The 24226-nt window shown below is 42.4% G+C and overlaps 1 protein-coding gene across 1 annotated transcript; it reads left to right on the forward strand.

The window, feature by feature from the left end:
• Positions 1-3325: 3325 nt before the first annotated feature.
• LOC140720232 (E3 ubiquitin-protein ligase TRIM39-like) lies at positions 3326-22448 on the forward strand. Its single transcript, XM_073035114.1, has 5 exons — positions 3326-3415; positions 3827-4060; positions 5858-5880; positions 5968-6086; positions 21683-22448. Exons 2-5 carry the CDS (start codon positions 4028-4030, stop codon positions 22234-22236), a joined length of 729 nt encoding a protein of 242 aa, XP_072891215.1. The 5' UTR covers positions 3326-3415; positions 3827-4027; the 3' UTR covers positions 22237-22448.
• The last annotated feature ends 1778 nt before the right edge of the window (positions 22449-24226 follow it).

Raw genomic sequence — 24226 nt, forward strand, 5'->3', positions numbered from 1 at the left:
TCAGAACATGGCTGACCTTTGCCCTCAGCACCACTTTCCTGCAACGTTCCCAACATCGCCGAGCCCCTAAATATGTCGGTTTAATTTAGAAAACCTGTGGAGAAAACTCCAAATATTCACTGCACTGTGGGTGGGGAAATCTCTCCTCATCTCAGTCCTGCTGAGGTGACCTCGGATTTTGAGTCTGTGATCCCCGGTTCCACTGCCCAGCCAGGAGAAACATCATTCCTGCCCCTACCCTGTAAATACCCTGTGAGACTGTGTCTGAGTCAATCAGGAAGCTTCTCCATGTGAACCTTGTGTTAAGGAAATTGGTGACAGTTCTTTCAGACCAGCAGCTTTGACCACAAGAACACCAGACAGTGGTCAGCACGGAATGTCCTGCAGTGACTGCAGGAGAAGGACTGGGTGGACACAGTGGAGAGGTTCCCTGAGCAGACAGTCCAGACCATCTGGCAGAATGCCTCATCACCAGATCTTTCCAACAGGCAGCAAGACCTCACCTGTCTGGCAGCGAGAGGGCCCCTCCCAGTCTGATCCTTGCTGCATGCCCCGAGATTACTGAGGTGGAGACGAGACGGTCACTCACCTCTTTGCAGACTGTGGGCTGGCGAAGATCTGTGGAGAAAGATGCAAGGGCCTGTGCCACATCAGCTGCGTGACAGAAGGCTCACTGATCCTCGGGCTGTTCCCAGGACGCGCAGGAAAACGGACAGCGAGTGCTGCTGGAAGATCATCAACTCGGGGAAAGACGCTCGAAACTTGTTGGCCTGCCATCACATCGAGATGTCCGGAGAGCAGGGGTTCCCAACCTGGGGACCACGGTTACTGGTATTGGTCCTTGGCATAAAAATGTTTGGGAACCCCTGTCGTACAGGAATGCTGCCGACTGGCTCATTCCAGTCTACAGGGACACCATTGGAACTACTGGGATCCTTTACACTGGACAGGGAGTGGCCGGGTTAGCTGAGGAACAGTTATTGTAGTAGTGAACCCGGGCGGGGGGGGGGGGGGGGGTGGGGGCACATGGCTTCTCCTTTCAGCGCAGGACTTCAATCATCTTCCAGGGGAAGGTCCTTCCGACCTCAGGGATGAGGCCTTTGGAGATTCAGCTGACGTTTTTGTCGCTCTAGGTTTTTAAGAGATGGGGTTGCTGGCCATATGGCCAACCCTCCTCCTCTCGTAGCCGGGCTTAGACAGTCCATGGCCGCGTTTTCTTATCTGCTGCCTGTTTAATGTGTTTTTGATCCCACACTAAACATAGAAATGGTCAGAATTTCCACTGAACACATCCAGCAAAACCATGTTGATTCCCTGAGCAAACACGAGGAAATCTGCTGATGCTGGAAATTCAAACAACACACACAAAATGCTGGTGGAACACAGCAGGCCAGGCAGCATCTATAGGGAGAAGCGCTGTCGATGTTTCGGGCCGAGACCCTTCGTCAGAACTAACTGAAAGGAGAGATAGTAAGAGGTTTGAAAGTAGGAGGGGGAGGGGAAAATGTGAAATGATAGGAGAAGACCGGAGCTGGAAAGGTGATTGGCAAAAGGGATACAGAGCTGGAGAAGGGAAAGGATCATGGGACAGGTGGCCCAGGGAGAAAGAAAGGGGGAGGGGATAACCAGAGGGAGATGGAGAACAGGCAGTGATGGGGAGAGAGAGAGAGATAAAAAAACAAACAACTAAATATGTCAGGGATGGGGTAAGAAGGGGAAGAGGGGCATTAACGGAAGTGAGAGAAGTCAATGTTCATGCCATCAGGTTGGAGGCTACCCAGGTGTTGTTCCTCCAACCTGACAGCTTCATCTTGACATTAGAGGAGTCCATGGATAGACATATCAGAATGGGAATGGGACGTGGAATTAAAATGTGTGGCCACTGGGAGATCCTGCTTTCTCTGGCGGACAGAGCGTAGGTGTTCAGCGAAACGGTCTCCCAGTCTGCGTCGGGTCTCACCAATATATAAAAGGCCTCAACGGGAGCACCGGATGCAGTATACCACACCAGCTGTCCTGATGAAGGGGCTCGGCCCGAAACGTCGACAGTGCTTCTCCCTACAGATGCTGCCTGGCCTGCTGTGTTCCACCAGCATTGTGTGTGTGTTGTTTGATTCCCCGAGTCTGCAGCGCGTGTAGTGGACAATCGCGGTACTGCAGGGGATCAGCAGCTCCCGGAAAGTGAAATCATTCTGAATCAGGAAGTGCTGGGAGTTAACATGGCTTCGAAAGGACCGGCCGAGAGTTTGAGCGATGAGGTAATTTGTCCCGTCTGCCTGGATTTCTTCACCGATCCGGTTATACTGGAGTGCGGACACAACTTCTGTCGCTCTTGTATCACACGGTGTTGGGAAAGGGAGGAGAGAAACTCCTGCCCGGAATGTAGAGAGGTATTTGCTGACCGCACCCTCAGGGTGAATCGGGCCTTAGCAAATCTGGCTGAAGAAGCTCAAAATATAAATCTGAATCCGAAGGGGAAGGAAAGTAAACGTCACTGCGAGGAACATGAGGAAGAACTGAAGCTGTTTTGTGAAACGGACAAGACACTGATCTGTGTGATCTGTGCAGTGGCGGAGGAACACAGAGAGCACCGCTTCAAGCCGATTAAAGAAGCTGTTAATCTCTACAAGATAAAACTAACGTCAATTAAATACTTAACACATTTCTTTTATCCAACATATCATCACACGAGCCTCTATAACTAACACATGATTCTCTGCAACTTCCACCTTCTCCAACGGGATTCTAGCATCTCTCCGTCCCACAGCCCACCTCCTCACCCCGCAAGTCTCCGCTCTCGATACGGATCGCTCCCCGTACTTTATCGCCCTGATCCACTCGCTCCTCCCCACTGATCTCCCTCCTGGCACTGACACCTGCAAGCGGGACAAGTGCTACACCTGACTCCTAACCTCCTCCCTCGTCACCATTCACGGCCGCAAACAGCCCAGTTCCTCCCGTTTCTTCCATAGTCGATTGTCCTCTCGAATTAGATTCCTTCTTCTCCAGCCCTTTACTTCTTCCACCTGCCCCTCTCAGCTTCTCACTTCATCACCCTCCCCCACGTTCCCCCTCACGTTGTCTCACCCGTCACCTGTCAGCTGGTTCTCATCCCCAACCTTTTTTATTCTGGCTTCTGTCCCATTCCTTCCCAGTCCTAATAAAGGGTCTCATCCCGAAACACCGACTGTTTATTTCCCCTGAATAGATGCTGCCTGACTCACTGAGTTCCTCCGGCATTTTGTGTGATAATCGGGTTTGATCACCTGTTTCTTTTGATGCATCTTTGTTTCTATTTCCTTCACTCTCTGACTTCCAGGATCAGCTAAAATCTTCCTTAGACTCTCTCACAAAAAAGAAATCAGACTTCCAGGAAAAGGAGCAACAACTGAAAGAGAAGATTTCCGGAGTTCAGGTGAGGCTTCCTGAGCGGAATTTCAGATATTACTGTCGAATTTTGCTCCATTTAATGCAGAATAGCCGAGTATCGCAGCTCCAGTGACCTGGGTTCGATCCTGACCTCTGCTGCTGTCTGTGTGGAGTTTGCATGCTCCCCCCTGTGACCACGAGAGATTCCGACACATATCAAGGACATGCCGGATGAATAGCTAATTACCGTTAACCGTGAAAAGGTGGGGAGGGTGTGCGTGAATCAGATGGGAGTTTATGGGTCAATAAGTGAGAATAGGTTTCAGGAAAACGTGAGGGAATGGTGTTGGCGGGAATGCTCTCAGAAGTAGCATGGACTCTAACAGACCGAACTTAACGACAAAAGGAAACAGAGCACAGCAATGCAGTATATTAATCTTCACCTTTCATTCGATAGGAACAGTCACACAGCCTTCAGTCCCACATCACATCCCAGTTTGCTGAACTGCGCCAGATTATCACTGAGAAAGAGCAGAGCTTACTCAGGGATCTCAGGGAAGAAGAGAAGAGGATTCTCAACCCACTGGAGAAAAATCTTCTCGCTTTTCAAGAGAATATAAGGATTATTCAGGAGGAAATCACTAAGTTAAAGGAACAGATGGATCAAAAAGACAGTGTGATGTTTCTCAAGGTGAGGGATTATATTTCAAATTGTTTCTGTCAAAGGACACTAAATGAACAGTCGTATATTCGAAATAAACACAGCACAGCGGCCAATTCTAACAAATCAATTGCCGCTGCTGACGACCTCACACAAGTTGTTATATTTGCATGATGCGCCCTCCCATCACTCCAATAATGACATTTCAAAATGTCCAAGATACACTTTCAGTCCTTCATTAGCAAAATACAATCTTGAAGTGATGAAACTTCAGGGTAATTCATTGTAAAGTAAGCTGCAACACAGCAGTCAAGAACAGAATGACATCCGCCTGTCCCCAGCTCAAAACTGCCCAGAACAAAGTACAGATACGTAACTTTTTCCCTTCGCTTTTACCACGTCCCCACTCACGTGACGAGTTACCATAATAAACACATAGCACAGAATACAATGCAGACGGAAAACAGATGCGTTGCTCCGACACACAGCATTTACAAATGGCAGTAAACTGTTTCTCACCAGACAATTGATACAACTATTCAGGGTTGTTGTTGTCCCATAATAATAAGATTATTAAGGGATTGGACACGCTGGAGGCAGGAAGCATGTTCCCGCTGATGGGTGAGTCCAGAACTAGAGGCCACAGTTTAAGAATAAGGGGTAGGCCATTCAGGACAGTGATGCGGAAAAGCTTTTTCACCCAGAGAGTGGTAAATATGTGGAATGCTCTGCCCCAGAAGGCAGTGGAGGCCAAGTCTCTGGATGCTATCAAGAGAGAGTTAGATAGAGCTCTTATAGATAGCGGGGTCAAAGGATATGGGGAGAGGGCAGGTACGGGGTACTGATTGTGTATGATCAGCCATGATCACAGTGAATGGCAGTGCTGGCTAGAAGGGCCGAATGGCCTACTCCTGCACCTATTGTTTATTGTCCCAAAACTGGGCTTCCACAACTTCTGTACATCCCAGGACAGAATGCAAATCTCTCTGAAATTATTTACTCTGATCTTAACACAGAGCTGCTGACTGTTTCCTTAATTACCGTATTAAATATCCTCTAAAACTCCCATTAACACCCAGTTCCAGTCACAGGCTGTGAGTGGGTGTGAGGGTCTCTCTGTCAATCAGTGAGAACAAAGAATGTGACCCACACATCAGAATTATCTTCCATGTCCGGTTTCCATCAGATTACGGAAATTTTCACTGCCTCTTTATTTTTTGGATATATTTCGCATGGGATTATATCCCATTCACTATCATAAACAGGCCTTTAGGTCCATCTTCTATCAGTTTCCCTGCTTCACAATCCTCCTGCCACCTACTCACCACAGCCAGCAACAGTGCCCCGAAATCTCTGGTCCCTCACGTGTTTGTCCAGCCTCCCCATTACATTCAGTCTCTGCCGTTCCATTTCAGCCACTTCTGTGGCTCTGAGTTCCACATCCTCCTCACTAAATTTCTAGTGGAATTTGTTAAAATCCATCTGGAATTACATCTTCCCACAAGTCTCCCCATAAATAGAGGTACTTCCTCCACCCGCACACAATCACATACATCATTGATCTTAAATTCCTCCATCCTATCACACTGACGTCATATCCAGATGAAAATGCACAGCCTGTCCTGTCTTCCCTGTAAGTTTCATCCTCTCAGTAATGGTCTGACATTCAGAAACTTTCCCTGTCATTTTCCCCGTGGTTCTGTATTGTCCGTGTGTGTGAGTGATTGCGGGAGTGGGAATTTTCAACACCTTGTAATGATTTGGATGAAATTCAGGATGTGGACGGTAAGTCCAAGTGTAATCAGATTTGTGTTTTATTTATTTCAGGAGGAAGCTCGTTGGAACAGAAGGTAGGACAGGCTCTTTACTAAAACCCTGAATGGATTTGTAAAATAGTTCAGAATATCAATTTATAACCAGCAATTTAATACTTACAGGATTAATGACGATGTCCAGGAATTGGCAGTGACAGATGAGACCCTACCAGTTGAAAAATTCGATCACCTCTATTTGTTGAACACAGTGCTGAGAGAAACGCTTGATGCTATTAATCGAGGTAAAACTTACAAAAATTCATTTCTCCTTGTTTATGAAGCTCAATTTAGTTCCAATTTGATGCAAAGATTGTCTGTAATACTGGGCTGAAGGGGAAGTGAAGTTTATTTCACATCAACCCCACCCACTGGGAGGCATCACTGTCACATGGTCAGCTGGAGATGTCAGACCCCTGGACACACAAGCACAGTGTCACAATACAACCAATACACGGACTGGCAGATGAACCACTGTGTTCCGATCCCAGGCAAATGCACTAACACACCAGGACATGAGTTTGGATCTACCAAAGGAACTGGGAATTTAATACTGATGATGATATTGTAGGGAATAAAAGCAGGTATCAGTGTGGTGACTGGGATTGTCTGGAAAATACACACGTCCTCTGTTCCCTGTGAGTGCAGACTCTGACTGACACAGGTCTTCCCCCTTCCGGATCAGCATCTCTCACTGTTGTTCGAGGCAGAAGAGGGGAGTGGTCGTGATCGGGGACTGAATCGTCAGGGGAACAGACAGGAGAATCTATTGGTGTGAACGGGACACTCGAATGGTATGTTGCCTCCTGGGTGCCAGGGTCAGGGATGCCTCGAATCGTGTCTGCAGCATTTTAGAGAGGGAGGGAACAGAGCCAGACATCTTGGTAAATTTTGGGACAATGACATTGGAAGTAAAAGCAAAGAGGTCCTGAAAAGAATCTGGCTAGCTTGGTAGAAAGCTCAGAAGCAGTACCCCCAGGGTTGTAATTTCTGGATTGCTGCCTGTGCCACGTGCTGGTGAGGGTAGAAACAGGATAATTTGACAGATAAACATGGCTGAGAAGATGGTGCTGGGGACAGGGATTCAGGTTCTTGGATCATTGGGATCTCATCTGGTGGAGGAATGACTTGCTCAAAAGGGATGGGTCGCACCTCGACCCGAGCGAGAACAATATTCTCACAGAGAGGTTTGATAGAGCTGTTGGGGAGGGTCTGAACTAATTTGGTGGGGGGGGGGGTGTTGGGAACTGGAGAGAAGAGAGAGGACTGATGGTTAAAATGCAAAGATAGCGTGCAGTCAGACTGTCAGATAGGGCGGACAGATGCGAAGAGAAAATTGCAGCCAGCAAGGTGAGTATCAGTGCATTAGAGATGCAGAATTAAAAAGGGTAGCAGATACAGTACACAAAGTGTTATATCTCAATGCAGGGAGTATGAGAAATAAGGTGGATGATCTTGTTGCACTATTACCGATTGTCAGGTGTGATGTTGTGGCCATCACGGAAACATGGCTGAAGGATGGTTGTAGTTGGGAGCTGAATGTTCAAGGTTTCACAATGTATCGGTGTTATAGGAAGGTCGGGTGAGGGGGTGGTGTGGCTCTGCTGGTAAATCAGCAGCTAGATGTGACATAGGATTGGAAGATGTTGAATCCTTGTGGGTTGAGGTAAGGAACTGCAAAAGTAAAAATGACACCGACACCAGTCATATACAGGCCTCCCAACAGTCAGTGGGTTGAGGCCCACAGATTACAACTGGAAATAGAAAAGGCTGATGAAAAGGACAATGTTATGATAATCATGGGAGATTTCAACATGCAGGGCAATTGGGAAAATCAGGTTGGTAAAGGATTTCAAGAAAGTTTGTTGAATGCAATGTGATGGTTTTCTGGAGCAGTTTGTCGTTGAGCCTACTCGGGGAACAGCTCTACTGGATTGGGTGTTATGTATTGAACCAGAGGTGAGTAGTTAAAAGAAACCTTAGGAGGCAGTGCTCACAACATGACTGAGTTCAACTTGAAATCTGATAAGGAGAAAGTAAAGTCTGATATTGTAGTATTTCAGAGAAGTGAAAGAAATTACAGAGGTCTGAGAGAGGAGTTGGCCAAAGCAAATTGGAAGGAGATGCTGGCAGGGATGAGAGCAGAGCAGAAATGGTGTCAGTTTCTGGGAAAATGAGAAAGGTGAAGGATAGATGTATACCAAAAATAGATAAATACTCAAATGGCAAAATAGTAAAACCGTGGCTGACAAGGGAAGACAAGTTAATGTAAAGGCAAAAGAGAGGGTATACAACAAAACAAAAATTAGTAGGAAGACAGAGGATTGGGAAGCTTTTAAATATCTATAGAGAGGAACTAAAAGGATGATTGGGTGGGAAAAAATAAACAAGAAATCGATTTGAATTGAATTGACTTTATTACTTACATCCTTCATATACATGAGGATTAAAAATCTTTACATTACATCTCCATCTAAATGTGCAATGTGCAATTTATAGTAATTTATGATGAATTATATGTACAACAGGCTGGTTTATATAACACAGAAATACAGTTGTGTTAGCATGAGTTAAGTCTGATGGCCTGGTTGAAGAAGCTGTCCCGGAGCCAGTTGCTCCTGGCTTTTAATCTGTGGTACCATATCTCGGATGGTAGCAACTGGTACAGTTTGTGGTTGGGGTGACTCTGGTCTCCAATGATCCTTCAGGCCCTTTTTACACACCTGTCTTTGTAAAACAAGTTAGCAAACAATATCAAATTGTTTTTCAAGTATTGTAAAAAAAAACAGAGATGAGACTGGATATAGGACCGCTGGAAAATGAGGCTGGATATATAATAACACAGAATAAAGAGATGGCAGATGAACCAAATATTTTGCACCAGTCTTCACCGTGGAAGACACTAGCACTGTGCCCGGTGTTGAAGAGTGTGAGGGAAGAGAAGTGAGTGCAGTTACTGTTACAAGGGAGAAGGTGCTCAAAAAGCTGAAAGACCTAAAGGTACATAAGTCACGCGGACCAGATGAACTGCACCCTAGTGTTCTGAAAGAGATCGCAGTAGAAATTATAGAGGCATTTGAAATGATCTTTCAAAAATCACTGGACCCTGGCATGGTGCCAGAGGACTGGAAAATGGCAAATGTCACTTAACTCTTTAAGTAAGGAGGAAGACAGCAGAAAGGAAATTATTGACCAGTTAACAATCACACCTGTGGTTGGGAAGAAATTGGAGTCAGTTGTTAAGTATGAGGTTATGGAATACTTGGTGACACTGGACAAGACAGGACAAGTCAGCATGGCTTCGTTAAGGGAATATCCTGCCTGACAAACCTGTTGGGATTGTTTGAGGAGATTACAAGTAGGATAGATAAAGGGGATGCAGGGATGTTGTAAATTTGGAATCTCGGAAGGCCTTTGACAAGGTGCCACACATGAAGGTGGTAACCAGGTTAAGAGGCCATGGAATTACTGGAAATTTACATATGTGGATAGAGCGTTGGCTGATTGACAGGAAACAGAGAGTGGGAATAAAGGGATCCCATTCTGGTTGTCTGCCGGTTACCAGTGGTGTTCCACAGGGGTCCGTGTTGGGGCCGCTTTTTACGTTGTACATCAACGATTTGGATTATGGAATTGATGGCTTTGTGGCTAAGTTTGCTGATTATACAAAGATAGGTGGAGGGGACGGTAGTGCTGAGGAAACAGAGAGTCTGCAGAGAGACTTGGATAGATTGGGAGAATGGTCAAAGAAGTGGCAAATGAAATACCATGTTGAAAAGTGTATGGTCATGCACGTTGGTAGAAGAAATAAACGGGCAGACTATTATTTAGATGGAGAGAGAATTCAAAGTTCTGAGGTGCAATGGGACTTGGGAGTGCTCGTGCAGGATACCCTTAAGGTTAACCTCCAGGTTGAGTCGGTGGTGAAGAAGGCGAATGCAATGTTGGCATTCATTTCTAGAGGAATAGAGTATAAGAGCAGGGAAGTGAGGTTGAGGCTCTATAAGGAACTGGTAAGACCTCACTTGGAATACTGTGTGCAGTTTTGGGCTCCTTATTTAAGAAATGATGTTCTGACATTGGAGAGGGTTCAGAGAAGATTCACTAGAATGATTCCGGGAATGAGAGGGTTAACATGTGAGGAACATTTGACCGCTCTTGGACTGTACTCCTTGGTGTTTAGAAGAATGAGGGGGTACCTCACATAAACATTTGAATGTTAAAAGGCATGGACAGAGTGGATGTGGCAAAGTTGTTTCCCATGATGGGGGAGTCTAGTACAAGAGAGCATGACTTAAGGATTGACGGGCGCCCATTCAGAAGGGAGATGCGAAGAAATTTTTTTAGACAGAGGGTGGTGAATCTGTGAATTTCTTGCGGCAGTGGAGGCCAAGTCATTGGGTGTATTTAAGACAGAGATTGATAGGTATGTGAATAGCCAGGGCATCAAAGGTCATGGTGAGAAGGTGGGGGAGTGGGAATAAATGGGAGAATGGATCAGCTCATGATTAAATGGCGGAGCAGATTCGAATGACCGAATGGCCGGCTTCTACTGCTTTGTCTTATGGTCTTATTTGAATGAACCAGTATACGTAATAAGGATCTTGTAGCACAGGTAGAGTTTGGCAAGTACAAACCTAGGCAGGTACGCCTTTGGTCGAAGGAATAAAGACATAGACAATTCTGTAAACAGGGCGAAATTCAAAAATCAGAGTTGCAAAGGGACATGGATGTCCTTGTGCAGGATTCCCTGAAGGTTAACTTGCAGTTTGTGTCAGTGGTAAGATTGGCAAACTCAATGTTTGCTTCCATTTATAACCATATAACAATCACAGCATGGAAACAGGCCATTCCGGCCCTCCTAGTCCGTGCCGAACTCTTAATCTCACCTAGTCCCACCTACCCGCACTCAGCCCATAACCCACCACTCCTTTCCTGTCCATTTACCTATCCAATTTTACCTTAAGTGACACAACTGAACTGGCCTCTACTACTTCTACAGGAAGCTCATTCCACACAGCTATCACTCTCTGAGTAAAGAAATACGCCCTCGTGTTTCCCTTAAACTTTTGCCCCCTAACTCTCAAATCATGTCCTCTCGTTTGAATCTCCCCTACTCTCAATGGAAACAGCCTATTCACGTCAACTCTATCTATCCCTCTCAAAATTTTAAATACCTCGATCAAATCCCCCCTCAACCTTCTACGCTCCAATGAATAGAGACCTAACTTGTTCAACCTTTCTCTGTAACTTAAGTGCTGAAACCTAGGTAACATCCTCGTAAATAGTCTCTGCACTCTCTCTAATTTATTGATATCTTTCCTATAATTCGGTGACCAGAACTGTACACAATATTCCAAATTTGGTCTTACCAATGCCTTGTACAATTTTAACATTACATCCCAACTCCTGTACTCAATGCTCTGATTTATAAAGGCCAGCGTTCCAAAAGCCTTCTTCACCACCCTATCTACATGAGACTCCACCTTCAGGGAACTATGCACTGTTATTCCTAGATCTCTCTGTTCCACTGCATTCCTCAATGCCCTACCATTTACCCTGTATGTTCTATTTGGATTATTCCTGCCAAAATGTAGAACCTCACACTTCTCAGCATTAAACTCCATCTGCCACCATTCAGCCCATTCTTCTAACCGGCATAAATCTCCCTGCAAGCTTTGAAAACCCACCTCATTATCCACAACACCTCCTACCTTAGTATCATCGGCATACTTTCTAATCCAATTTACCACCCCATCATCCAGATCATTTATGTATATTACAAACAACATTGGGCCCAAAACAGATCCCTGAGGCACCCCGCTAGTCACCGGCCTCCATCCCGATAAACAATTATCCACCACTACTCTCTGACATCTCCCATGTAGCCACTGTTGAATCCATTTTATTACTCCAGCATTAATACCTAACGACTGAACCTTCTTAACTAACCTTCCATGTGGAACTTTGTCAAAGGCCTTGCTGAAGTCCATATAGACTACATCCACGGCCTTACCCTCGTCAACATTCCTCGTAACTTCTTCAAAAAATTCAATAAGGTTTTTCAAACATGACCTTCCACGCACAAATCCATGCTGGCTACTCCTAATCAGATCCATTCTATCCAGATAATTATAAATACTATCTCTAAGAACACTTTCCATTAATTTACCCACCACTGATGTCAAACTGACAGGTCTATAATTGCCAGGCTTACTTCTAGAACCCTTTTTAAACAATGGAACCACATGAGCAATACGCCAATCCTCCGGCACAATCCCCGTTTCTAATGACATCTGAAAGATCTCCGTCAGAGCTCCTGCTATCTCTACACAAACTTCCCTCAAGGTCCTGGGGAATATCCTGTCAGGACCCGCAGATTTATCCACTTTTAAATTTCTTAAAAGCGCCAGTAATTCCACCTCTTTAATTGTCATAGCTTCCATAACTTCCTTACTTGTTTCCCACACCTTACACCATTCAATATCCTTCTCCTTAGTGAATACTGAAGAGAAGAAATCATTCAAAATCTCTGCCATCTCCCTCGGCTCCACACATAGCTGACCACCCTGATTCTCTAAGGGACCAATTTTATCCCTCACTATCCTCTTGCTTTTAATATAACTGTAGAAACCTTTCGGATTTACTTCCACCTTATTTGCCAAACCAAACTCGTATCTTCTTTTAGCTTTTCTAATCTCTTTCTTAAGATTCCTTTTACATTCTTTATATTCCTCGAGCAATTCCTTTACTCCATGTTGCCTATATCTATTGTAGACATACCTCTTTTTCCGAACCAAGTTTCTAATATCCCTTGAAAACCATGGCACTTTCAAACCTTTAACCTTTCCTTTCAACCTAACAGGAACATAAAGATTCTGTACCATTATAATTTCACCCTTAAATGACCTCCATTTTTCTATTACATCCTTCCGAAAAAACAACTTGTCCCAATCCACTCTCTCTAAATCCTTGCGCATCTCTTCAAAGTTAGCCTTTCTCCAATCAAAAATCAAAAAAGGTTAAAAACTCTAGGTCCAGTCCTGTCCTTCTCCATAATTATATTGAAGCTAATGCTATTTTGATCACTGGACCCGAAGTGCTCCCCAACACATACATCTGTCAGCTGACCTATCGCATTCCCTAACAGGAGATCCAACACTGTCCCATCTCTAGTCGGTACTTCTATATATTGTTGCAAAAAACTATCCTGCACACATTTCACAAACTCTAAACCATCCAGCCCTTTTACAGAATGAGCTTCCCAATCTATGTGTGGAAAATTAAATTCTCCCAAAATCACCACCTTGTGTTTACTACAAATATCTGCTGTCTCCTTACACATTTGCTCTTCCAACTCACGCTCCCCATTAGGTGGCCTATAATACATTCCTATCAGTGTTACTACACCTTTCCCATTCCTCAATTCCACCCAAATAGCCTCCCTAGGGGAGCTCTCTAATCTATCCTTCCAAAGCACCGCCATAAGATTTTCTCGGACAAGCAATGCAACACCTCCTCCTCTGGCCCCTCCTACTCTATCACACCTGAAGCAACTAAATCCAGGAATATTTAGTTGCCAATCACACCCTTCCTGCAACCATGTTTCACTAATAGCTACAACATCATAATTCCAGGTATCAATCCACGCTTTAAGCTCATCCACCTTTCTTACAATGCTCCTAGCATTAAAATAGATACATTTAAGATACTCTCCACCTCCTCCTCTCTTTTCATCCCTAACAATGCATTCAAATTTATTATCCTTTTCTTTCTTCTCCCCTACATCTTCGGGCTGAGCGCATCCCTTCTCCATCACCTGCCTTTCCTCCCTCACACACTGTCTACTTACTTGCTCTACTGGTGAACTAACCTCCTCTCCCATAGTTTCCTCAAATTGATTTCCGTTCCCCCATCTTACTAGTTTAAAGTCTGCCCTGTAGCCCTAGCAAACCTCCCCGCTAGGATATTGGTCCCCCCAGGATTCAAGTGTAACCCGTCCTTCTTGAACAGGTCACGCCTGCCCCAGAAGAGGTCCCAATGATCCAGAAACTTGAATTTCGAGAGGATTAGAGTACAAGAGCAAGGATGTAATGCTGAGGTTTTATAAGGCATTGGTCAGAACACACGGAGTATTGTGAGCAGTTTTGGATCCCTTCTATCGGAAAACATGTACTGGCATTGGAGGGGGTCCAGAAGATTCACAAGAAAAATTCCGGGAATGAAAGAGTTAACATATGAGGAGTGTTTGATGGCTCTGGGCCTGTACTCACCGGAGTTTAGAAGAATGGCTGATTTATTATCCCTTTGAACCCTATTCTCCCGCTTCCTCCCCATAACTTTTGAGAATCTGACTAATCAAGATGTTTACTTATTAACTTCTGCTTTAAAAATCAAACAGGAGAAAATCTGCAGATGCTGGTAATCCAAGCTACACAGGTCCTGATGAAGGGTCTCACCAGATCTCTCTGACACCTGTCTGGAGAGAGTTGATGTTGGGAGGATGTGGGTGGGTCGAGAACGGTAAGCACAGCCTCCGACTATAGGGATGTCCATTTAGGACAGAGATGAGGAGGAATTCCTTTATCCACAGGATAGTGAATTTGCCACAGGCAACTGTGGAGGCCAAATAATTGAGTATATTTAAAGCGGAGTATCAAACACAAATTGTTTGGGGGGGGGGGGGGACGTCACGTGATGACGTGGGATCGAGACGCGGATATCCAGCTCTCCCGTAAAAAAAACTAATAAATTAATGTTTAAGTGAAGAAAAGTTAGTAAATATTTCCTAAAAACTACGTCTAAACTACTCAGGATTTTCCTTAGATATGCCTCCTAAATAGACAAAGAAGAAAACTATTACTTTGAAGATAGTACAAGGAGCCGGCCACCATGAAGAAGCCTCGGACTCAAGTGCATCTCAATCCGGCGATACAGAACAGAAATCGCCCGCAGCATCAATAGTCTCCAGAAGGAGGAACAGGAACTGCGCGTGCGCGCAGGAAAGGGCATGCGCAAACATGAGCACATTGAACTACAAATCCCAGCTACGATTGGAAGCGGAAGTGACAATGAAGCCGTGGTGGATTCGGATTCTCTGGAACATACGGATGAAGATGAACATGTAAAAGAAGAACAACAGGAAGAGATTGGAGGTGGGAGATATTCTGGACACATAAGAGTTCCTTCTTTGGTGCAAATAATGCATGAATTAAAAGAAATTAAAATATTAAAAATAATACAAGAAGATATTAAAAATATGAAGGCTATGTTTGATAAAATGGTGAAAAAAAACAGGAGAAAATGGACAAGAAAGTTAAAAACCTGGAAGAAATAACGGGAGACACTATTGAGAATGTGAAGAAAATGGAGGATAATACTCTTGCCTGGACATCAGAAAGAAAACGACTGTTGGAAAAAATAGACGTGCTTGAAAATTTTAGTAGAGGAAATAATATTAAAATTGTTGGTCTTAAAAGAAGGGTTAGAAGGAGAGGATCCAATAAAATGTTTTGAAAAATGGATCCCGGAAAATTTGGAAATGGAAGAGGGAACCCAGTTGATTGAAATCGAAAGGGTCCACAGAGCTTTAAGATCAAAACCCTCGACCAATCTTGATAAAATGCTTAAGATATCAAGATAAAGAAAAGATCTTGAAGGCGGCTGCCCAATATGCCAGAAAGAAAAATGAGCCATTGATGATAGAAGGGAAAGCAGTTCTTTTCTATCCTGATATAAGTTATGACCTTTTGAAGAGAAAGAAGAAATTTAAGCCAGCGAAAAATGTTTTATGGGAAAAGGGTTATAAATTTCTATTGCGCCACCCAGCAACACTGATAATTTTTTTGGATGACAGAAAAAGAAGATTTTTACTGATCATCGGGGTGCAGAGGAGTTTGCACAAGAACTCCCAAATATTCGCTAGTCACAGTAAAGATTTAAAAGTGAAACAGATTAAAGATGAAGACAGGGACACTGAAGTGAGTTGATGGACATTAAGGACAGAAGAATATTTAAATATACTTTTAATTATATGATACAGGTTAAAATTTGAGAAATATTAATCGAGAGTAGTGATATTTTTTCTTATATATACTTTTTTCATGTTACGGGGGAGCTGGGGGAACTTTGGATCGATCGCTACGGGATTCACGTGTGTAATCATGGCGTTTGCCATGACCCGCACAACGGAGGGGGGTAATGTTGTGTTTTTTTTATTCACAAAATTTCCAGGGGTTTTATTTTTCTTTTATCTTTCTTTCTTTGCCTGGATGATCGGAGGGGAGACACATAGCAACATGGAGAATTTTAAAATAATTCCCCAAGGTACTATGAGAGTTGAAATATTATGTATGATTATAGGCCGGAGTAACCACGTTAAAAATAATGACTAATTTCCTGATTTTTTAAAGTCTTAATGTTAATGGGCTTAATGGACTGATGAAAAGAAAAAGAATTTTAACATACATTAAGAAAATGAAAATAGATATAGCTTTTATACAAGAAGCAAATTTAACAGAGATAGAACATCAGAAATTAAAGAGAGATTGGGTCGGAAATGTTATAGCAGCTTCATTTACTTCAAAAGCGAGGGGAGTTGCAATTTTGGTCAACAAAACTTTACCAATTAAAATACAAAATGTACTAATTGATTCTGCGGGAAGATATGTAATTATACATTGTCAAATCTTTTCAGAACTATGGACTCTTATGAATATTTATGCACCAAATGAAAACGATGTAAAATTTATACAGGAGGCTTTTTTGAATTTGGCTGACACACATGATAAAATATTAATAGGCGGAGAATTTAACTTTTGTCCAGACCCAGTTTTAGATAGGTCAGCAAAGGTTGTTACAAAACCAAAAGTAGCAAAATTAACTTTATTATTGATGAAAGATTTAAATTTGATTGATAAATGGAGAAGAATTAACCCAAAAGAAAGAGATTATTCATTTTATTCAAATAGACATAAAACTTATTCAAGGATAGTTTTTTTCTTAATATCAGCGAATATTCAAGACAGAGTGAAAAATATGGAATATAAAGCACGAATATTGTCAGATCATTCCCTCTTGATGGATAAGGAGGAAGCGATTTACAGATGGAGATTTAATTCAATATTATTAAAACGTCAAGATTTTTGTGATTTTATGAAAAAAACAGATTCAAGTTTTTTAGATACAAACTCACATTCAGTTAATGATAAATTTATATTATGGGAAGCGATGAAGGCATATTTGAGAGGCCAGATAATAAGTTATACTTCTAAAATTAAGAAGGAATATATGGTAGAAATAGATCAATTGGAAAAAGAGATTACAAAATTAGAAAAAGAATCTCAAAGATATATGACAGAAGAAAAACAAAGACAACTTGTTAATAAGAAATTACAATATAATACACTTCAGACATACCGAACAGAAAAAAGCAATTATGAGAACTAAACAGAGATATTATGAACTAGGTGAAAGATCACACAAGATTCTTGCTTGGCAGTTAAAAACAGACCAGGCTTCCAAAACGATAAATGCAATTAGAACGAGTGTAAATAAAATTATTTATAAACCTTTATAAACTTTTAAATTTTTTTATTCTGAATTGTATCAATCAGAATCACAGAATGATATTGTTGAGATAGAAAGGTTTTTATCACAAATAACTCTCCCAAAATTGAATTTGGAAGAACAGAAGGGATTAGATGTGCCTTTTACATTAAAAGAGGTCGAAGAAGCTCTAGGATCACTTCAGAGTAATAAATCTCCAGGAGAAGATGGTTTTCCGCCTGAATTTTACAAAAGGTTTAAAGATTTATTAATTCCTTTTATGGAGCTAATACACCAAGCGGAAAGAACACATAAACTTCCAGAAACTTTTTCGACAGCTATTTTAATAGTAGTGCCAAAAAAAGACAGAGATCTTTTAAAACCAACATCATATAGACCTATTTCTTTGTTGAACACGGATTATAAAATAATAGATAGATAGATAGATACTTTATTCATCCCCATGGGGAAATTCAACTTTTTTCCAATGTCCCATACACTTGTTGTAGCAAAACTAATTACATACAATACTTAACTCAGTAAAAAATATGATATGCATCTAAATCACTATCTCAAAAAGCATTAATAATAGCTTTTAAAAAGTTCTTGAGTACTGGCGGTAGAATTGTAAAGCCTAATGGCATTGGGGAGTATTGACCTCTTCATCCTGTCTAAGGAGCATTGCATCGATAGTAACCTGTCGCTGAAACTGCTTCTCTGTCTCTGGATGGTGCTATGTAGAGGATGTTCAGAGTTATCCATAATTGACCGTAGCCTACTCAGCGCCCTTCGCTCAGCTACCGATGTTAAACTCTCCAGTTCTTTGCCCACGACAGAGCCCGACTTCCTTACCAGCTTATTAAGACGTGAGGCGTCCCTCTTCTTAATGCTTCCTCCCCAACACACCACCACAAAGAAGAGCAAAGATTTTATCTAACAGATTATCTAAATACTTACCAAAATTAATACACATGGACCAAACAGGATTTATTAAAAATAGACAATCGGCAGACAATGTAACTCGGTTACTTAGCATAATTCATTTGGCACAAAAGAGGGAAGAAATGAGTGTAGCAGTTTCTTTGGATGCAGAAAAAGCATTTGATAGATTGGAATGGGATTTTTTATCTAAGGTATTGGAAAAATATGGATTAGGAGTATCTTTTATAAAATGGATTAAAACCTTCAATACTAACCCCAAAGCTAAAGTGGTGACAAATGGCCAAATTTCAACATAATTTCAGTTAACAAGGTCAACTAGACAAGGTTGTCCATTATCACCTGCTTTACTAGTGTTGGCGATAGAACCATTAGCTGAATTAATTAGAACTGACTCAAATATTATGGGTTTCAGAGTTAATCTGGAGGAATATAAGATTAGCTTATTTGCTGATGATGTTCTGATTTATCTAACTAACCCATTACATTCGTTGCGTAAATTATCTTCTAGATTGGAAGAATATGGGAAAATATCAGGATACAAATTAAATTGGAATAAAAGTGAATTTCTACCACTTACGAAAGGAGATTATAGTCAATGTAGATTAATAACTCTATTTAGATGGCCAATAAATGGTATAAAGTATTTAGGTATAAGAGTTGATAATGATATAAAGAATTTATATAAATTAAATTATTTGCCATTATTGAAAAAAATTCAAGAGGATCTTGATAAATGTTACCAATAACATTAGTAGGTAGAGTCAATGCTGTAAAAATGAATATATTCCCTAGATTACAATATTTATTCCAAACATTACCAATACAATTATCACAGAAATTTTTTCAAGAGTTAAATAAATGTGTGAGGAAATTCCTTTGGAAAGGTAAGATGTCAAGAATATCGTTGGAAAAATTGACATGGAAATTTGACCTAGGAGGGTTACAATTACCAAATTTTAAGAATTATTACAAAGCGAATCAACTTAGAGTTATTGCATCTTTTCTTGATGAAGATAAACCAGCATGGATTAGAATAGAATTAGACAAAATAGGAGAAAATATACCAGAAGATTTTATATATAAATGGGAATCTAAATGGATACGGGAAAAGAAAGAATCTCCTATACTAAAACATTTAATTGATTTATGGAATAAGATAAATGTTGATGATGAGATAAAGAAATCTTTATTAGCAAAGAGACCTTTAATTCAAAATAAACTTATCTCTTTTACAATGGATAATCATCTTTTATATAACTGGTTTCACAAAGGGATTAGATATATAGGAGACTGTTTTGAAGGAGGTATATTAATGTCATTTGACCAATTAAAGAATAATTATAAAATATCAAATAACACCCTTTTCTGTTATTTCCAATTAAGGACTTATTTAAGAGGTAAAATGGGTCAAACAATGTTATTGCTGAAACCTAATGAAATAGTAACTTTATTTCATAAAGGAAAAATTTAAGAACATATTTCTGGTATGTATAATTTGATTCAAAAACAGGCAATTAAACAAGGAATTCATAAGTCAAGACAAAAATGGGAAACTGATTTGAATATTAAAATTGATGAAACAAGTTGGTCAAGATTATGTCTTGACAGTATGACAAATACAATAAATGTTCGACTAAGATTAGTACAATATAACTTTTTACATCAAATATATATTACACCACAAAAAATAAATAGATTAAACTCAAATTTATCTGATCAATGTTTTCGATGTAATCAAGAAATTGGTAATTTTTTACACTCTGCTTGGTCTTGTTCTAAAGTTCAACATTTTTGGACAAATTTAAGAGTTTTACTGGAACAAATTATTGGGATACAACTTCCACACAATCCATTATTTTTTTTTACTAGGCGATATTGAAGGGATAAAAATTCATAAAAATTGCATTTGTAGTAGCCAAAAAGGCTATTGCAGTTACTTGGAAATCGGAATCATACTTAACTATAGATCGTCGGAAGAATGGAATTTATTGCTGCATTCCACTTGAAAAAATTACTTATAATTTAAGAGATAAATATGAAATATTTCTGAAAATTTGGCGCCCTTATTTACAAAAAAATAGGAATAAATATATAGGTGCTCCGAAGATAAAATTATTGGTTATCTGGGGAAAGAAATAAATATACATATTAAAGCTATTATGAACTCCATGGAGCATGTGGGGATCTTCCGATATCCAGGCATTCTTTCTTTCTTTCTTTATTTTTTCTTTTTTTTCTATCGCGATGTTGTGGGGAGGGGGAAGGGTTTTTTTCTTTCTGTAACCTATTTGAAAATGAAAGTAACACACACAAATTGTTGGGGGAACAGCAGGCCGGGAAGTTTCAATGGAAAAGAGTAAACAGTCCACGGTTCAGACTGAAACAATGCATCAGGACCTGTGTTGCTTCAGGGTCCCTGCAAATTCATCCCCTGTCCTAATGAGGGGCTGCGGGGGACGGGGTTATGGGAAAGGGGACAAAGTCATCCTCATCTGCCATCTTTGCCCCCTCCAGCTTCTCATTACGTCTACACACACAGTTCACCCACGGGCTTTCCACCCCTCCCCCTCCTGGTTCAATCTGCCATTCATCTCTCTCCTACTGGTTCCCATTATCACCTCCTTTACTGTCTCAAACCATCACACTCACAAATGAATGTGAACATTGTATGACGGGCCTGTTCCTGTGCTGTACTGCTCTATATTCTCTGTTCCCAGTTTCGGAGAATGAGAGGAGATCTCATGGAAACACAAAATTCTTTCAGGGGTCAACAGGCAGGAGTGAGGGAGGATGTTTCCCCTGTCTGAGGAGTCAAGGGCCAGGGGTCTCTCTGCTCTCCGTCCAGCGGAAAACCCCCCGATCCCCGGGGCCGCGACGCCCGAGCCTCCCCCCGATCCCCGGGGCCGCGACGCCCGAGCCTCCCCCCGATCCCCGGGGCCGCGCTCCCCGAGTCTCCCCCCCCCCCGATCCCCGGGGCCACGGCCGCCCGAGTCTCCCCCCCGATCCCCGGGGCCGCCCTAACCGAGTCTTCCCCCACCCCGATCCCCGGGGCTGCGGTGCCCGAGTCTCCCCCCACCCCAATCCCCGGGGCCGCGGTGCCCGAGTCTCCCCCCACCTCGATGCCCGGGGCCACGGCCGCCCGAGTCTCCCCCCCGATCCCCGGGGCCGCCCTAACCGAGTCTTCCCCCACCCCGATCCCCGGGGCTGCGGTGCCCGAGTCTTCCCCCACCCCGATCCCCGGGGCTGCGGTGCCCGAGTCTCCCCCCACCCCAATTCCCGGGGCCGCGCCGCCCGAGTCTCCCCCCCCCCCCCGATCCCCGGGGACTCTCTAATTCTCTGCTTCTCCCCCCAGTGTCTGTCACCCTGGATGTGGAAACGGCGAATCCGCGGCTCGAGGTGTCTGACGATCGGAAGAGTGTGAGATGGACTTGGACCCAGAGGAATGTCCTTTACACCCGGAAGATATTCACAAACTGGTCTTGTGTGCTGGGATCGGAGGGATTCACATCGGGGAGACATTACTGGGAGGCGGAGGTGACAGGGAATCGGAGCTGGTGTCTGGGAGTCGTCGCAGAGTCTGGGGAGAGGAAGGGACGGGTCAATCTGAGTCCGGAGACCGGATTCTGGGTCATCAGGCGGGTTGATGACGTGTTATATCGGGATTATGACGTGTACCGTGATCTCCCCTCCCCCGAGTCCCGTCTCGCTGCCGGTCCCATCCCCGGGAGGGTGGGAGTTTATCTCAGTTACGAGTCCGGGACAGTTTCATTTTACAACGCGGAGACCAAGTCCCACCTCCACACCTTCACTGGGAATAAATTCACAGAGAAACTTTATCCTTTCTTCCGGACTGGGAATGTCAACCAGTGGCTGAGAATCTGCTCCGGTTCCGCTCCGGGTCTGTAAACGGGTCGGGTCCCGGGACCGGCGTCAGGAGTAAAGTCCCTGTAAATATAAATGTGCGGAGAGTGCAGCTAAATACGTGGCTAAGGAGATGGTGCAGGAGGGAGGGCTTCATGTTTCTGGACAATTGGGCTTTGTTCCCGGGAAGGTGGGGCCTGTTCCGACGGGATGATTTGCCCCTGAACTGGAGGGGGACTAACATCCTTGCGGGTAGATTTGCCAGTGCTGCTCGGGGGGGGGGGGGGGGGGGGTGAAAGATTTGCAGAGGGAGGGGAACCAGTGTGTTAGAGCAGATAGTGAGGTGGAGGAGGACAAAGGTCATGCAGGACTGCATGTATAGACAGAAATCAAAGGTTTGTACATTAGGTTGTAAATTAATTTTCAGAGCTTTAGAAATTGTAGAAACTAAAGATTTCCAAAAAGATTTTGATGAAGAACATAACCAGAACATATGTGAAAAAGTGGATACTTCAGTTTTACACCTATCGCAATAATTGTCTATGTTAGGAAATATTTTGGATAGTCTCTCCTTTGTTAAATAGTAACAGTGAACAATTTTAAATTGAATTAAACACTGATTGGCACATATTAAAGAAGAATTGACCATCTTCATTAACAAAGGTCATATTAATTTCTCTCTCCCAAACTTTTTATTCTTTAGTGATTAAGGGGATCTGTATTTTTTGCAGATTTATTTATTTTTATTATCATTTATTTTCTGATTAGCAAATATTCTCTCATACACACTTACTGCAACATCTTCAGGTTAGACTTTTTTACAAAAATAATTATCTAAGTTTCCATTTTTGCAAGAATCTGATTTGTTGGATACTATTTTGAATATGAATCCTTTAGTAAGAGAATTTGTAATTCTCATTGGTAGAATTTATAATTTATTTTTAATACATTAATACAAAAAGATAACCTCCCACCTGAGGTTTATACATGATAGAAATATTTGTTGTTTCAGACGTGATAGAGGGGGAGGGATGAAAGGGGAGGAGTGGCATTATTAGTCAGGGAAAATATCACAGCTGTGTGTAGACAGGACAGACCGGAGGGCTTGTCTACAGAGGCCATATGAGTGGAGCTGAGGAACGGGAAAGGAGTGACCACACTAATAGGGGTGTATTATAGACCGCCCAATAGTCAGAGAGAATTGGAGGAGCAAATCTGTATAAAGTTAGTAGACCGATGTAAGAAACAGGAAGTTGTAATAGTAGGGGATTTTAACTTTCCACATATTGACTGGGACTCCCAAACTGTAATAGGGCGAGATGGCTTGGAGTTTGTGAAATGTTTTCAGGAAAGATTTCTAAATCAATATATAGAGATAACTACGAGAGAGGATGCAATACTTGATCTCCTATTAGGGAACCAGACAGGTCAGGTGACAGAAGTATGTGTAGGCGAACATTTTGAATCAAGTGACCATAATGTGATCAGTTTCAAGTTAATTATGGATAAGGATAGGTCTGGTCCTTGAGTTGAGGTTGTAAATAGCAGAAGGGCTAATTTTGTGGAAATGAAAAAAGATCTAGGAAGAGTGGATTGGGGTAAGTTTTTTTTTTCCTGACAAGGATGTGTTCAGTAAGTGGAAGGCCTCCAAATGTGAAATTTTGAGGGTGCAGAGTTTGCATTTTCCTGCCAGGATTAAAGACAAAGTTAGCAGGCATAGGGAACTTTGGTTTTCAACCGATATTGGCGATCTGGTTAAGAAAAAGAGAGAAGTGTATAGCAGGTAGAGGCAACAAAGAGCAAATGAGTTACTTAAAGAGTATAGAAAGCGTAAGAAAATACTAAAGAAGGAAATCAGGAAGAAAAAAACAGACATGAGGTGGCTTTGGCAGATAATGTGAAGGAAAACCTGAAGGGTTTCTACAAGTATATTAAGAGTAAAAGGATAGTAAGGGACAAAATTGGTCCCCGAGAAGATCAGAGTGGTCGTCTGTGTGTGGAGCCTTACGAGATGGGGGAGATCTTAAAACAGTTT

This window comes from Hemitrygon akajei, unplaced genomic scaffold (genome assembly GCF_048418815.1).
Source record: "Hemitrygon akajei unplaced genomic scaffold, sHemAka1.3 Scf000038, whole genome shotgun sequence".
Taxonomy (NCBI): Eukaryota; Metazoa; Chordata; class Chondrichthyes; order Myliobatiformes; family Dasyatidae; genus Hemitrygon; species Hemitrygon akajei.